General features: G+C 40.9%; 1 protein-coding gene and 1 non-coding gene across 2 annotated transcripts; both read right to left on the bottom strand.

The window, feature by feature from the left end:
* On the bottom strand, positions 1-107 carry LOC141694707 (small nucleolar RNA R71). The gene has a single exon (XR_012563992.1). It is a non-coding gene; the product is annotated as a small nucleolar RNA R71 (small nucleolar RNA).
* A 9,870-nt stretch (positions 108-9,977) lies between these two features.
* Positions 9,978-11,021, bottom strand: LOC141690925 (uncharacterized). The gene is made up of 2 exons (XM_074495681.1): positions 10,854-11,021; positions 9,978-10,739 (listed from the first exon to the last, which is right to left on the bottom strand). The coding sequence occupies exons 1-2, from the start codon at positions 11,019-11,021 to the stop codon at positions 9,978-9,980; spliced, it is 930 nt and encodes a 309-aa protein (XP_074351782.1).
* Positions 11,022-14,511: the final 3,490 nt, after the last annotated feature.

Below are 14,511 nucleotides of genomic sequence, written 5' to 3'. Positions count from 1 at the left end.
GCAATCAGGAATGCTCTTACTCAGTTTGCGCAGCAATCAGGGGAATCTCCATATGAAGCGTGGGAGCGCTACAAGGAGATGCTTAGGAAGTGTCCTCATCATGGAATGCCTGATTGGATAATTATCAATTGCTTCTATAACAGTTTGGGAGCACAGTCAAGACCTATGCTCGACACAGCATCAGGTGGAGCCTTATGGGCTAAGAGCTATAATGAAGCTTATGAGCTAATTGGACTGATGGCTGTTAATGAATATCGGTATCCAACCCAGAGATTGGCACAGGGAAAGGTAGCAGGAGTTCTGGAAGTGGATATAGCTATGGCTATCACTGCTCAACTAAAGGCATTGTCTATGAAGATCAATTCTCTGGCTAACTATGATGTTAATCAGATAACCAGTGTTTGTGAGCTGTGTGCAGGTTCGCATGCGACGGAGCAATGCGCTATATCTAGTGAATCAGCTCAGTTTGTGAGCAACTTTCAGAGATTGCAACAACCAGTTCCAGACACTTATCATCCTGATAACTAGAATCATCCTAAGTTCCGATGGAGCAATAATCAGAATGTGATGCAACAGCCGTTCCAGCAGTTTGGAGCAACGCAATTCAACCCTCCTGGTTTTCACCAATAATTTGCACCAAGACAACAACTCCAACTTCAACAATAAACTCATGGAGTTGCAGGTCAATCTTCGAATAAAAAATCTGAATTGAAGGGATTGAGGCTTATGTACAAAAACCAGGCTCTTATATGCCAAAGCCAGGCTATTTCTATCAAGACTCTGGAGAACCAGATAGGGCAAATTACTAACGTCTTATTGAATCGACTACCAGGAACGCTTTCTAGTGATACAGAAGCCAATCCAGGCAAGAGGGAAGTTAACGAACAGGTCAACTCCATCACCTTGAGATCCGGAAAGGTCGCAAGCCCCCAAATTCAGCAAGACGAAGAGTATGAAAATTCTGTCCAAAATGCAGGTGCGTCTGCACCCTTGCCAATTCCAGAAACTGAGATTTTAGCTGAAAAAGTGGTGTAGAAGGATGCCAAGGTGGAATCAAGGAAGAAACTGTGAAACACACTCCTCCTGAGGGTAATACAGGGGAGAAACATGTCTATCTTCCGCCTCTTTTTCCAAAGAGGCTGCAGAAGCAGAAGTTAGATAAGCTATTTGCTAAGTTTTTGGAGGTGTTCAAGAAACTTCATATCAACATACCTTTCGCTGAAGCTCTTGAACATATGCCTAGCTATGCAATATTTTTGAAAGGTATTCTCTCTCCGAAAGTGAAGCTCGATGACTTAAAGACCGTTTCTCTTATGGAGGAATGTAGTGCAGTTCTGCAACAGAAATTACATCTGAAGCTTAAGGATCCTAGAAGTTTCACTATTCCTTGCACTATTGGAAAGTTGTCATTCCACAAATGCTTGTGTGATTTGGGAGCTAACATCAATCTGATGCCCTTATCTGTCTTCAAGAAACTTGGTTTGCCTTAGCCAAAACCGACATACATGTCATTGCAACTAGTTAACCGTTCCATCACTTATCCGCGAGGAATAGTGGAGGATGTCTTGGTCAAGGTGTATAAACTCATCTTCCCTGCTGATTTTGTAATTCCAGATTTCGAGGAAGATGAGAAGATTCCAATCATCTTGGGAAGACCATTCTTGGCTACAGGCCGAACTGTGATCGATGTGCAAAAAGGAGAGCTTACGATGAAGGTTCAAGATCAGAAGGTCACTTTTAATGTGTTCAAGGAAATAAAGTTACCCACAGATAAAGAGAGATGCTTTAAAGTAGAGCGGATCGACTCTGTCGTGAATTCGGAACTTGAGCAATTTCCAAAGTCAGATACCTTAGAGAGATCCTTAATAGTGGAATCAGTTATTGAAGATGAAGTAGGAGCAGAGCAACTGCAGGTTTTGAATGCACCTCCGTGGAAGATGAAGTTGGATATGTCATTCGATTCTCTTGGGTTAGCAGAGTTAAAAATTTCTCAGGAGCGTCTCGAGCCGTCTATTGAAGAAGCTCCCACACTTGAGCTCAACCCACTACCAGATCACTTGAGTTTTGCATTCTTAGGTGCACCCCCGGACAAGGGGTTGGGTTATATCTATGATAATCTAAAGGGTGACTGGCTGAATACTCCCGTGCCTACAAAGGGTTTTTCTCATGCGCAACGGGCAGTTGTTAGGACTGGTGTTAGTGATGAGCAGTACAGGTGATTGACTAGGCGTATGGAGGCCATGCATGACATCCACCGATGTTTTGCTGAAGATTTGACACACTCTCTCGGTACTGTTTTCCGAGACACTGGTGTCGAGGTTGATTGGCCACATGATCCTCCACCCAAAGAGGGTGATCCTCCCGCTAACTAGGTATGCTTGAAATCCTTATTATTACCTTCAATGAGGACATTGAAAATTTTAAGTTTGGGGGTGATAATGTAAGGATTAGTTTGTGTGTGTCCATATAGATTCATGTAGCATGTTTAGTGTATTTCATTCGTATTTTTGCATGATTGTTCATAATGTCATATTTGTTTGCATTTTTGTTCGTGTTATTATGTGAGTCCATGTAGTTGCATTTACATGCATATAACATGATCCCGTAGGATGAGCTATTTCTGATTGATTGGTTGATGTTAATTTGAGTATAATGATGTTAAATAGAGGGATGTTTAAGTCCTAATGAATTGATTTGCATGCCAGAAAAAAAAATCACAAGTCTTATATGATTGCTTTTGATCTAGTTCATGATCATATTTATGTAGTTGTTGAGATTTAATCACTTGTTTATATCTAGAATTTTTGGTATTCTCGTAATGATAAAAAGAACACTGAATTTTTAAAACTGGAGAAAAGCTTGGAATTCATTGCTAGTTGTGAATAAGGCTAGGCGTCAAATGCCTATTAGCCGGCTCATATTTATATGAGTAGTCTAGGGTTGAATGAGATGGAGCGAAACACACTCATTTAGAAATCGTTGATATGGAAAAAAAGAAAAAAAATGAAAGAAAAGAAAAAAAAATATGTTTATGCATAATTGATCAAGGGCGAACTCTTTAATACTCGAGTTATTAAGTTCTTAGGGGATTTTGTGCCTAGTGACCTAAGGATTTTCATAGTCTGGGATTCGCTAACCTAACGCTCGCTACATGGGTATTATTGTATAAGTCTTTTAGGGACCTCATTCATTACACGATCAAATAAGTATTTTTGTTATGTGTTCAATAATAGCATGAATCCTTGTATAACTCTAGTAGGAAGGAGGTGTTGTGATTCATTATACATTTAATGTCTATTTTGTTTATAAACTTGTGATTGTTTTGATGAAAGATAAGTTATGATTATTGATCTAGTATCGAGAGTATTTCCGTTAAGCATTCCACAAACGCACGTTCTGGTTTGTGAGTTGATTTGTGAGATTTATTTGAACTCTGTTTTGAGTTATTGCATTCTTAGAGGCGTTGCCTTATTCATTTGGGTATGTTTATTCCGAGGGGATCGATTGCATTATCATTTAGTTGCATTCACGTAGTTGCATTCATGCATTAAGTTTATTTTATAGATTTGAGTGTTTATGCTTGAAGACAAGCATCGATTCAAGTTTGGGGGTGTGATAAGTGGATTTTATATCTACTTAGAATGCTTTATGTCAGGCTTAAATTGGTATTTTGGACTCAAGTATCCGGTATGTTTGATGTGTTTTTGTGTTTTTGCATTACATGCATTAGTTTGAGGAAGAAAGAAATTTCTAAAGGAAATATGCTGAAAAGAGCCAAGAATCTGAAGTCAAGGACATTCCCAAATTGTAGATGATCTCGAGAGCTTCGTGTGGGCAGTTCAATCGCCTATTTCTGACGAGCAGAACTCAAGATACGGCCAAAAGAAGAAACTGCAGAAAAGTCCAGAAGTCAGGCGCGGCCGCCCCCAAAACCAGCGCGGCCGCCCCGCCCAGCGCGCCCGCGCTATTTTGAGCGCGCCGTCCCCGCCCTTTTTGCCCCAGAATCCTGATTTTAGTAGAATTTGATGATTTTGAGGGTCCAGGTCCATTAGGGGCTTATATATAGTGATAAAAAGATGTTTTTAACAACAAGTAGAGGTGGCCACACGATCATGCCGTGTGTGCCGTGCCGAATTTTCGGCGGGCCGGTTCGTTTAGCTATGAACTCGTAAACAACCCGTGTGATAAGACGAGCCGTGCCGGGTTCGGGCCGGTTCGATAAATGGTAATTCGTGAACGGCCCGCGATTTACCCGAGTTAAACGATTTTGGTGGTTTACACGAGTTGCAGACGGATGAGGGGACACGGCGAGCCGGGCTGCCGAATTTGGCGAGCCGAATTATATGAACACTGTATTTTTTTCTAATAGGATGCCCCTTGATTATAGTTGATTGACAGATGACATTTGACAGAGGTAAGTCTTAATAATGCAAATTAAATTATTAGCTAATTAGCAAGCAGTAGCAATGTAGCTACGGAGAAGAAGACTTTTATTTTCTTTATTATAGTTGTACTTCGGATGCTTGTTTTCGATTTGTCTTTGAACCCTAGTACTCTTATATTATTTATTATCATGTTTTCATTGGAACCCATGGTGACGATGAGTTCGGTTATGAACTAATCGTTATCATGGGGTTCTAACGGATTTACTTATGGATTTCTATAGTTAATTTGTTTCAATATCTTGGTGTGTGGTGATTAATTGATATTCTAGTATTGGTTGTGCTTATTCGTCTTATGTGCATAGCTAGCATATAAGATAGCGTGTTAATCTCTATTGAAGCAAAAGTGAATATAGAGATTTAGAACTTGCCTTGCTAGCATAGGTTCATGTATTTATTATGCATGATTCGTAGGTAATTATAACCATCTTACTTGCCCTATGTAATCACGATAGATAACTTGTTCATTAAGCCTTTATATTGTCAAATTCTATAGACGTATAGGGTCTCAACATAATTGGTGTGTATTCAGCTTCTATCTCTTTTGTGGATGTCTGCTAGTAGGGTATTAGTACAACGACAGTTGGCGTTTACTAGTTTCTTGTTATCTGATTAGTTGTCATCACCACTGTATGCTAAGGTTAAGAACAATGACTTTGAATGAAGTATTTAATGAAGTTAGAATCCCATGTTTGTCTCATATATTTAATACAATCACTTTTATTCTTAGTTAATTGCATGTTAGTTTAGTCTTAGTTATAAACATCTCAACTTGTTATTGTTTTAGCATTGAGCGATAGCCATACCATTGTTGCATATGTGCATAATCTTAAGTTAACTAAAAAGAATCTTTGTGGGAACGAATCTGATTTATATCTTATACTACTTGTGATCGCGTATACTTGCGTGTAATTTTAGCGCGTGTTTTCGCCCTAACAAGGATATACGATAATTTTGAAATTGAAATAAAATTAAAAATAAGATATTTAATAACAGTATCCCGACGTCGTTTTCGACGACGCCTCATATTCTGCAACTAAAAGGGTATAAAAGAGGATATAGAATAATATTTTAATTGAAATGAAATTAAAATAATATAATAATTGATTGTTTCTCTTCTTCATATTCGACGACAGCTCGTATTCTATAACTAAAACGTATAATAGAGGATATACAATAATACTGAAATTGGAATAATATAAAATTAAGATATAAGACACCTCATATTATGAAACCAAAAAGGTATAAAATATAAAAAGTATTTTTCTTAAATATCAAAGTAATTGAATTAAAAATGTAGCATGTTGAATTCTTTTTATGTATATTTAATAAAAACTATGAATTAAAAAAGAATATGAAATTAATGGTGCACAATTTCGGTCGTTATATTTTACAAAAGTCTTCTATTGAATTGTTTTATTTTCTTAAATATATATTTGTTTCTCAATATGTGTATTTAAAGTAGAAAAAATGCATATTTTATGAAAAAGTATGAATCGAAAAAGGATGTGAAATTAATGATATAGAGTTTCATTATATTTCCTTAAATTCATGTTAATATAGAGCAAGCTTAAATTAACTAGTGAGATAAAAAGTTGTAATAATGTGGTCAATTGTCTAGAAGAAAGTAAGATGCAGGTAGCGAGATAATATGTAAGATTTAGTATATAGTTCAAAGCTTCTGAAAAAGATTAAATGAAGAATAAGCATTGTTACAGGGAGAATTTCGTATAACGGTGTTTTGGAGGTTATTGGCCGGAATAAAGATCAAGGGTGATGTTTGAGGGCGGAGGAAGATTGTATATGGTGGTGGTTGAGCTTGTATATTGACTCCTTAAAAAAGAATAGGGTTTTTGTTATTCTCTATCAAGTGTCGACTCATGTCTCATACAAGTGCCTACGTACCCTATTTATAGGGATCAAGCCTCACGTAGTTCTTGGGGAACAAGTCACATAGGCTAGGGTTAGGGTTCTTCAAACCGTGCAGCCCAAGCCCATGATAAAGTCAGGCCTTCAGCCAATTAGTCACGTAAATCTCAATCGGCTCCATACGCTTTCTACAATCTCGCGGCATCTCCGCATTTCTTCCCATAATTGTAGGAATAACCCGTGTCGGCCCTGAAATCTATGAGCAACTCAGTTATCTATGAGTCACTTTCCATGTTGCACACAAAGTCCTTTAATGTGGGTCGTCATGGTCACCTCATCCCGCACCGCCTTTCCTCTCAATAAATAAATATGATGTTTCCTGTTTTTTCATAAGATGTGGGCTCATGGGCCCAGCTCATGTATGGGCACCTGAGCCCAGCTCGCGTATGGGCACCTGAGCCCAGCTCTCATGTGAGAGCCCAGTTTACATGTGTGAGCCCATCTCACATGTGGGTACCTGAGCCCAGCTCGCACATCACAAGCCCAGCTCGCACGCGCTGGCCCATGTCACATGAATCCCCAATTATAGCTCATATGTGAGAGTCCATCCTTTCAATGCACCTATTGGGACCTGTTTAGGGCCAATGACCGAAAACGGTCATAACAAATACCCCCCAAAATTCCTGGTCGCATCTTGAGGCTAGGAATTTTCCAACATTTAGATTTTTTGATCCTGCGAGTGCGTGCCCACTAGGTCGCACCCATCCGCCTCGCATGTCTCTCAACGGTCATGAGTTTTAAGCCCATGACAACTGTAGGACAGCTGGTGTAGGGATGCGTGTCATCCTCTGAGATGATGACACGTGGCGCTTCTCCTTTCTCTCTCCTATCTCCTATAAATATGTGAAAATCTCATTTCATTTCTCACAACTCCAAGTACACTTAACAAACTTCTGCCCAATTTGCTCAAGGATCTACCACGACAAAAACCATCATCACCACAAGAACCGTCTACCGGCTGCGATATTCTCCGGGAATAGATTCATCAGGACCATCCTACGATTCACCTACAGGTACCCCTTTGATCCTCAATCATTCATCTTCATTATTGTTTGTTCATATGTACCATGCGAGCACACACCACATGTTCGATGCGAGCCCACACACAATCAACTACGATGCGAGCCCATCTGCCCACATAGATATTTAAGTGCGACCCCGTATGTGACGTGATGACACTTAGGTGTGACCCCATACTTATTTATACATTTTTTAGGACCACACACTAATATTTACCATCTTTTACAGATGTCGAGTGCATCTTCAACCCGCTCCTACGGATCGTCTCGCTCTTCTTCGAGTCCGGCTCTTCATCTGCCAGCCCGACTCGCTCTTCAGCTACTCCATCTCCATTAAACCAATACCCACCTAAGCAGTGAGGCTCGAAGGACTTCCAACGCGAGCTGACCTCCCTCTCTGGCCGTCTCAGCCAACCTATTTCTCCTAGTTCTGCCATCACCCCTCAAGGGGCCCTAAACATTGCTCGAGTTGAGAACTTAATGTGAGCAGGTGGCTCCGGCTCGCTGGACATTCACCTTGATTCTAACCCTGAGGACTACACCAGGGAGACTAAAATTTATGACTAGAGAAATAGGCCCGTGGACCTTTCCAAGATACCAGCATCTCTCGGGGTGGAGGAACTTTTACACTGCGAGCCCGCTCCTATAGACAAAGAATGGGCCGAGAAGATTCTGAGGGAAATCGCTGAAGAGAGAGAGGCTCACCTTACGTAAGCTGCAGCCAATGACCTCGACCCCATTCATTTTGACTCTGAGTCTACTGACAGTGACCTGGGGAGTGCCTTCTATGACACTAAGAGAGGGAAGGAGCCTGTTGCCGCAGAGTATCCCATCTTGGGGCTCGAGGGTGAAGAAAACGGCTCGCATTGGTCTTATGATTCCCCTCAAAGCGAGGAGGTGGCAGATGTAAAAAGCCAATTTAAAATCTGCAACTATAACTATATTCCTGCGGCTTCTCTTGAGCCTTACGTACCTCCTTCCCAGCCCGAACTTGAGGGTGAAATCATTTTTAGGAAGTAGATCATCCCAAATGGGGAGGAGAGTCCTACCTCGGCCGAGGAGATAAAGGTGCTCGCTTGTCGTGACATGCCCACCTCGCTCACTCAAAAGCATCTGGCCGAGCTCATCGAACAATTTAAGCTCGAGGGTCACGTTATCTTGCCCAGGCCGCACATGCGATGTTATATGTTCAACCAGCAAGAGAATGGAGGCGGGGTGCCTCACATGGTTTTGTCCACTTTCTTGCTAAGGTTGGGAATCTCTTCACCCCACCACCCTTTTATTAGGGACGTTTGTGAATACTACCAGCTCGCACCCCTATAGATTAACCTGAATGGATAGCGGGCCACCCTCGCTCCATACATCATGTACCATAAGTGTCGATGATATGCCAAGTATTATAAAAACCCTGTGGCTCCTTGCTATGTGGGGAATTGATCTGATTGGGGAACTCTCGAAGGCTAGGGGGTGTCAAGTATGCAGTTGTTGCGGTGGATTATTTTACCAAATGGGAAGAGGCCGAGCCTTTGGCCACCATCACGGCAAAAAAGCTCAAGGAATTTTTGTACAGAACCATTGTATGCCATTGTGGTATTCCTTACAAGTTGGTATCTGATAATGGGAGACAGTTCGATAGCAAGGAGATGCGGGAGTTCTGTGAGCAGCTGGGAATTCGGAAGAGTTTTAGTACAGTTTGCCACCCCCAAAGCAATGGGCAGATGAAGGCTGTTAATAAAATCATTAAGCACACCTTGAAGGCAAACCTTGAGGAGAAGAAATGAACATGGTCAGTAGAGCTTACACATGTCCTGTGGTCTTACAACACGACCCTTAGGACTACAACTGGGGAGACCCCTTTCTCTTTGGTATATGGGTGCGAGGCCATGGTGCCGGTTGAAGTAGGGGCAGGATCTTTTCGAAGGAATAACTACAACTCAGAAACGAATGAGGTAAACCATCGACTCTACTTGGACATGATTGAAGAGACTCGAGAGAATGCTCAGATTAGGATAGAAGCATATCAAAGAGGACAACAAGGCACTACAACAACAAGGTTCGAGCCCAGACTTTTAAGGTGGGAGATTTGGTTCTGCGTCGTGTCATGCCAAACACCAAGGTGGTGAGCCATGGAGTCTTCGGGGAAAATTGGGAAGGCCCCTACAAGATAAAATCAGTGCTTTGGGAGGGAACCTACCACCTCAATGATATGCAAGACAAATTGATCCCGAGAGCCTAGAATGCGGAACACCTCCGCAAGTATTATCAGTAATATTATTTTTCTCAGACTTAGTATTATCTTAAAATATTCCTAAGTCTTGGGGGGTAGTGCCATACAGGTTCCTCCCTGAGACCACAAGCATGTAATCTTTTCACTTTCCATTATCTATGAATGAATGGTTGATATTTATTTGTTGCCTTGATATTTTGACACCTGTTAATAGATTAAAATACCAGCAGGGGAGCCCATCCTTGGGAGCCCATGAGAGGACAAAACAGTTGCTTCATTAAGATGTTAAATTTATAAGTCAAGCCGGGCCTCAGCCCACTTTATAATAAGTCTATAAACCGAGCTAGGGCCGAGGCCTAGCTACCGACCCGGGGTACCCTCTCTTTGTCTTCTGGGGATGGGGGGGACAATATGATAATCAGTCCTGTGTTTTCGAACGTCCTTAATAACCCACTCTGTAAGCTTCCCTTGTCTTATCAGCGTCTCAATTTCATCATTCAATTGTTTGTAATCAGGTATATCATGTCCCGTGGCCTCGTGGTATGCACAATACTTTGAAGTATCCCTCTTGTTGTAGTCTGTGAGAGGGGCTGCCTTTCTGAACACCCCATTTCCCGCATAGGTAGCATATATGTGGTCGATGGAGGCTACCAGAGGGGTGTGTGTATGCCATTTGCTTGTATAGGGCCTCCCTAAATCTTTGTTTATCTCTTTGCCCCGGGAAGACTTCTTGGGGCTCGAACTACGCTGATACGTCTTCCTTCTCTCATCAGAGCTCGAGGACCGGTCTCTCTTGTCTCGATAGTTCTTGCTGATTTTCAGTTCCCTCATCGACTTCTCCACCCTCTTAAAGGGTTCAGCTTGCTCATAGAATTCTGCCGAGGTCCTTGGCTCGCTAGCCTGTAGGCTTTTCCAAAATGTTGACCCTTCTTTCAACCCCTCTATCAGAAAGTTCTTGATGGTCTCTTCACTAGCACCTCTCACCTTAGGAACTTCATTATTGAACCGACGAAAGTACTCCACCAGAGGTTCCCCCTCCCTCAGCTTGATGTTGGCTAGCGTGGCCACAGGAGGTGAGTAGTGGAGGGTGGATTGAAATTTTCGGATGAACAGGTCTTTCAACTGCCGCCATGTCCTTATGCTAGCCGACCCGAACTTGGAAAACCATTACTGGGCACTTCCTCGGAGTGATGCTGCAAAAAGTCTGCAGCGGGTTGGCTTCGACACCTGATAGACCTCCATCTCTGTGTTAAATTGTATAAGATATTCCGTCGGGTCGGCTTCGCCGTTGAACATAAGATCGGGGTTGTGCCTAAATATTCGAGGCAAGGGAGATGATCGGATAACAGCCATGAATGGAGAAGGGGCCGTCAAGGGCAGGGGTCCCCTCTTCTCTTGTTCCATCTGATCTAGGATCGTCCTTAGGTCACCCACTCTAACGACTTCTCTTTCTCTGTCACCACTTGCATTACTAGAGTGGTGAGAGCCCTGAGGTCGCTCATGGCATCCCCTTCCTCCAGCTTGCACCGCGACTCCTCTTCATGATTGTTTTTGCGCCTACGTTGTCCCTCCCTCCTAGGCGGGGTACGCTGTCATTTTTTTGAAGGAGTCGTTGCACGCCCTCTTTTTAGGGTTCTCTGATCTTCGGGCTCCTTCTCTTCTCTCTCTTTCTTGCTATTCTCCAATTTGATCCTGGTGTCATGCTTACTTAGCTTCTTGCCCACGCGGTCTAGCACACTCGTCGACCTTGCCTCGGATGAAGCTGGCTTCTTCCCCGATCTCTCAGAGATCTGGCTGCCCCGCTTAACCCGATACTGAGGTATCTCTTCCTCTTCTAGTGATGCATCTTTCTTCTGCTTGGTCTCGGTTGCTGCGTCATCAAACTCGTGGATCAGCCATTTTTGAGGACCCTTGCCCTTCCGGCTACGCTGAGAGACCTTGAGGCGGCTTGCCTTCTGCTTGGCATTCCGGACCGAGCTTTTCTCTACCCTGGACATCCGGGCGTAGATCTCGTTAATCTGATCGGCTATTCCTTCGAGATACGTTATGACCGCCTGTCCGTCCACGACCGCGATTGGCGGTGGTGGCGCCTGATTCTCTGAGGGCGTGTGCTCGACCTCGTTCTGGTCCTTCTTCTTGCCCCCGCTTCCCGGTGTCACCACTTGTTTGCCTCCTTTGGTCATCTCTTCTCCCAAAGATGATGTACCCCTCCTTCTAGTACCAAATGTTATAGGAAGAATTTCGTATAACGGTGTTTTGGAGGTTATTGGCCGGAATAAAGATCAAGGGTGATGTTTGAGGGTGGAGGAAGGTTGTATATGGTGGTGGCTGAGCTTGTATGTTGACTCCTTAAGAAAGAATAGGGTTTTTGTTATTCTCTATCAAGTGTCGACTCATGTCTCATACAAGTGCCTACATACCCTATTTTAGGGATCAAGCCTCATGTAGTTCTTGGGGAACAAGTTACATAGGCTAGGGTTAGGGTTCTTCAACCCGTGCAGCCCAAGCCCATGATAAAGTCAGGCCTTCAGCCAATTAGTCACGTAAATCTCGACCAGCTCCACACACTTCCTACAATCTCGTGACATCTCCGCATTTCCTCCCCTAATTGTAGGAATAACCCGTGTTGGTCCCGAAATTTACGAGCAACTCAGTCATCTATGAGTCACTTTTTATGTTGTACACAAAGTCCTTTAATGCGGGCCGACCTCACCTTAGCCCGCACCGCCTTTCCTCTCAATAAATAAATATGATGTTTCCTTTATATTTCATAAGATGTGGGCTCATGGGCCCAGCTCATGTATGGGCACCTGAGCCCAGCTCGCGTATGGGCACCTGAGCCCAGCTCGCATATGGACACCTGAGCCCAGCTCTCATGTGAGAGTGCAGTTTACATGCGTGAGCCCATCTCGCATGTGGGTACCCGAGCCCAGCTCGCATATCACGAGCCCAGCTTGCATGCGCTGGCCCAAGTCACATGAATCCCCAATTCTAGCTCATATGTGAGAACCCATCCCTTCAATGCACCCATTGGGACCTGTTTAGGGCCCATAATCGAAAGCGGGTATAACAAGCATGTAAATGGTGGGAAAGATAATTTAAAACTTGCAAACCCCCTTGTTCTCCCGTGTTTAAAATCTGTTATAAAAAAATTATTTTCAAAAATCATATGAAACAAACATTAGTTATAAATTTACAAATATGTTTATCTGCTAATAAAGGTCTAAAATACAATTCTCTCATTATCCTATTAATTGCTATGATCTGTCTATCACTCCCACAACCCATTTTTTTTCTTTTACTCAACGACTACCAAAATCTGTATAAAAAAGAAGCAACTGATTTTAGTTCTCTCTCTAATCTTATTGGACTAATATATTCCTTCTTGATTTATACCATATAGCCAGATCATTTTCATAGGCCAGTTTCAGGACTTATCGAATTTGTTATATTATACATTTTTTACCGGACAACTTGTACTTCCATACTTCACTTTCTGGTTCTATTTAATTAATATTTCTTTTCACCTCAAACTTGTCGCATGTTCTGTTATGGAGAAATAAACATAAATCAACTAAAGTTATTTCTTACCAGGCTTATCTCATGAAATAATTTAGACACATACAACGCGCATATAGAGATGTTAGCACTGTTGTCTTCCTAACAATCATGTTTGTGCTTATGCAGGGCCAACCTATCAAACTACATAAGAAGCGAAAATATGTTATCCAAGCAGGAAAAAAAGAACATTTTTACCTTTTCAAGCCAATATAACATCCCATTAAAATAACTTGCAAGTTAAAACATGATAATCCAGGTAATTACTAAATAAGCGAATCCGTTTGAATGTATTTAAACAAAGAGCTGTTGTACAAATGGAGTTGTTGGCAAATATTCTAAATAGTCATCCCACCAGCAATATGCTAAACTCTGGTCTCTATTCTATACCTCTGAAAGTTTATATTCCTTTAACTTCCCTTCTTTTTGCTCATCTGCCTCCATCTAACTATGCAAGAATAGAGAAATCTATAAATTTAAATATTTAAATACTTATGATTTATATATAACTTTCATGTAAAAAGTGAAGTAGTTCTTGATCAACAAAATCAAATCCTTTTCAAGGATGTTCAACTTAGAGAAAATAAGGGTTACAAATTCTGAATTTATTTAATTTGTGATGAAATATGGCGATATGTAAGCATTTCTGATTCTATTGATTCGTGATGAAATAGCAGGCAATAGAAAATTATGATCTTGCAACAAATAATCATTTCATGTCATTTGAGTTACATATAGAGCCTAAATACAAACATACATAATATCAATAAATCTACACTCATTAACTTTATACATACACATGTGGTGTGTAAAAATAGAGATTATTTATATTATCTTTTTATAAAATGAAAAATAATCGAAAATATGTATAATTCACCTTAACCATATTGATCCATGTTATATAAAATATACTTTCATTTCTAAGAACATAAGGAACATACACATGCATATATATAATTATTATCAATTTTAAAAAAATTAAATCAACAAATTATATATATTAAAATATTTAATTCAAATAAAATATAAAAATGTAATATTAAAAAATATGACAATGCCTCGGTATAACTAAAATCTGCATAAAAGTTATTTTATAATATATTTTTTTAACTGAATTCGACTAAGACTCGTATTTTATAACTAAAAAGTACTTAGAGTATACACAATAATTTAAAATTGAAATGAAATCAAAATAAGATTTTTATTCGTATAACAACTAAAATATGAGTGGATATATAATAGTTTTAAAATTGAAATAACATCAAAATAAAATATTCGTTGACTATTTTCGGGCTTCGTTTTTTATGATGTCTCGTATTGTACAACTAAAAAATAT

Source organism: Apium graveolens, chromosome 10 (assembly GCF_009905375.1).
Source record: "Apium graveolens cultivar Ventura chromosome 10, ASM990537v1, whole genome shotgun sequence".
NCBI lineage: Eukaryota > Viridiplantae > Streptophyta > Magnoliopsida > Apiales > Apiaceae > Apium > Apium graveolens.
The sequence above is the reverse complement of the archived record's forward strand: the minus strand, read 5'-3'. Positions and strand labels throughout refer to the sequence as shown.

Excerpts from the sequence above, each read along its gene's own strand:
- LOC141690925 (XM_074495681.1), bottom strand. The coding sequence starts at position 11,021 with ATGGAACAAGAGAAGAGGGGACCCCTGCCCTTGACGGCCCCTTCTCCA. Across the intron at positions 10,740-10,853 it reads AATTTAACACAGAGATGGAG|TTGAAAGACCTGTTCATCCG; the intron begins GTCTATCAGGTG and ends ACATGGCGGCAG.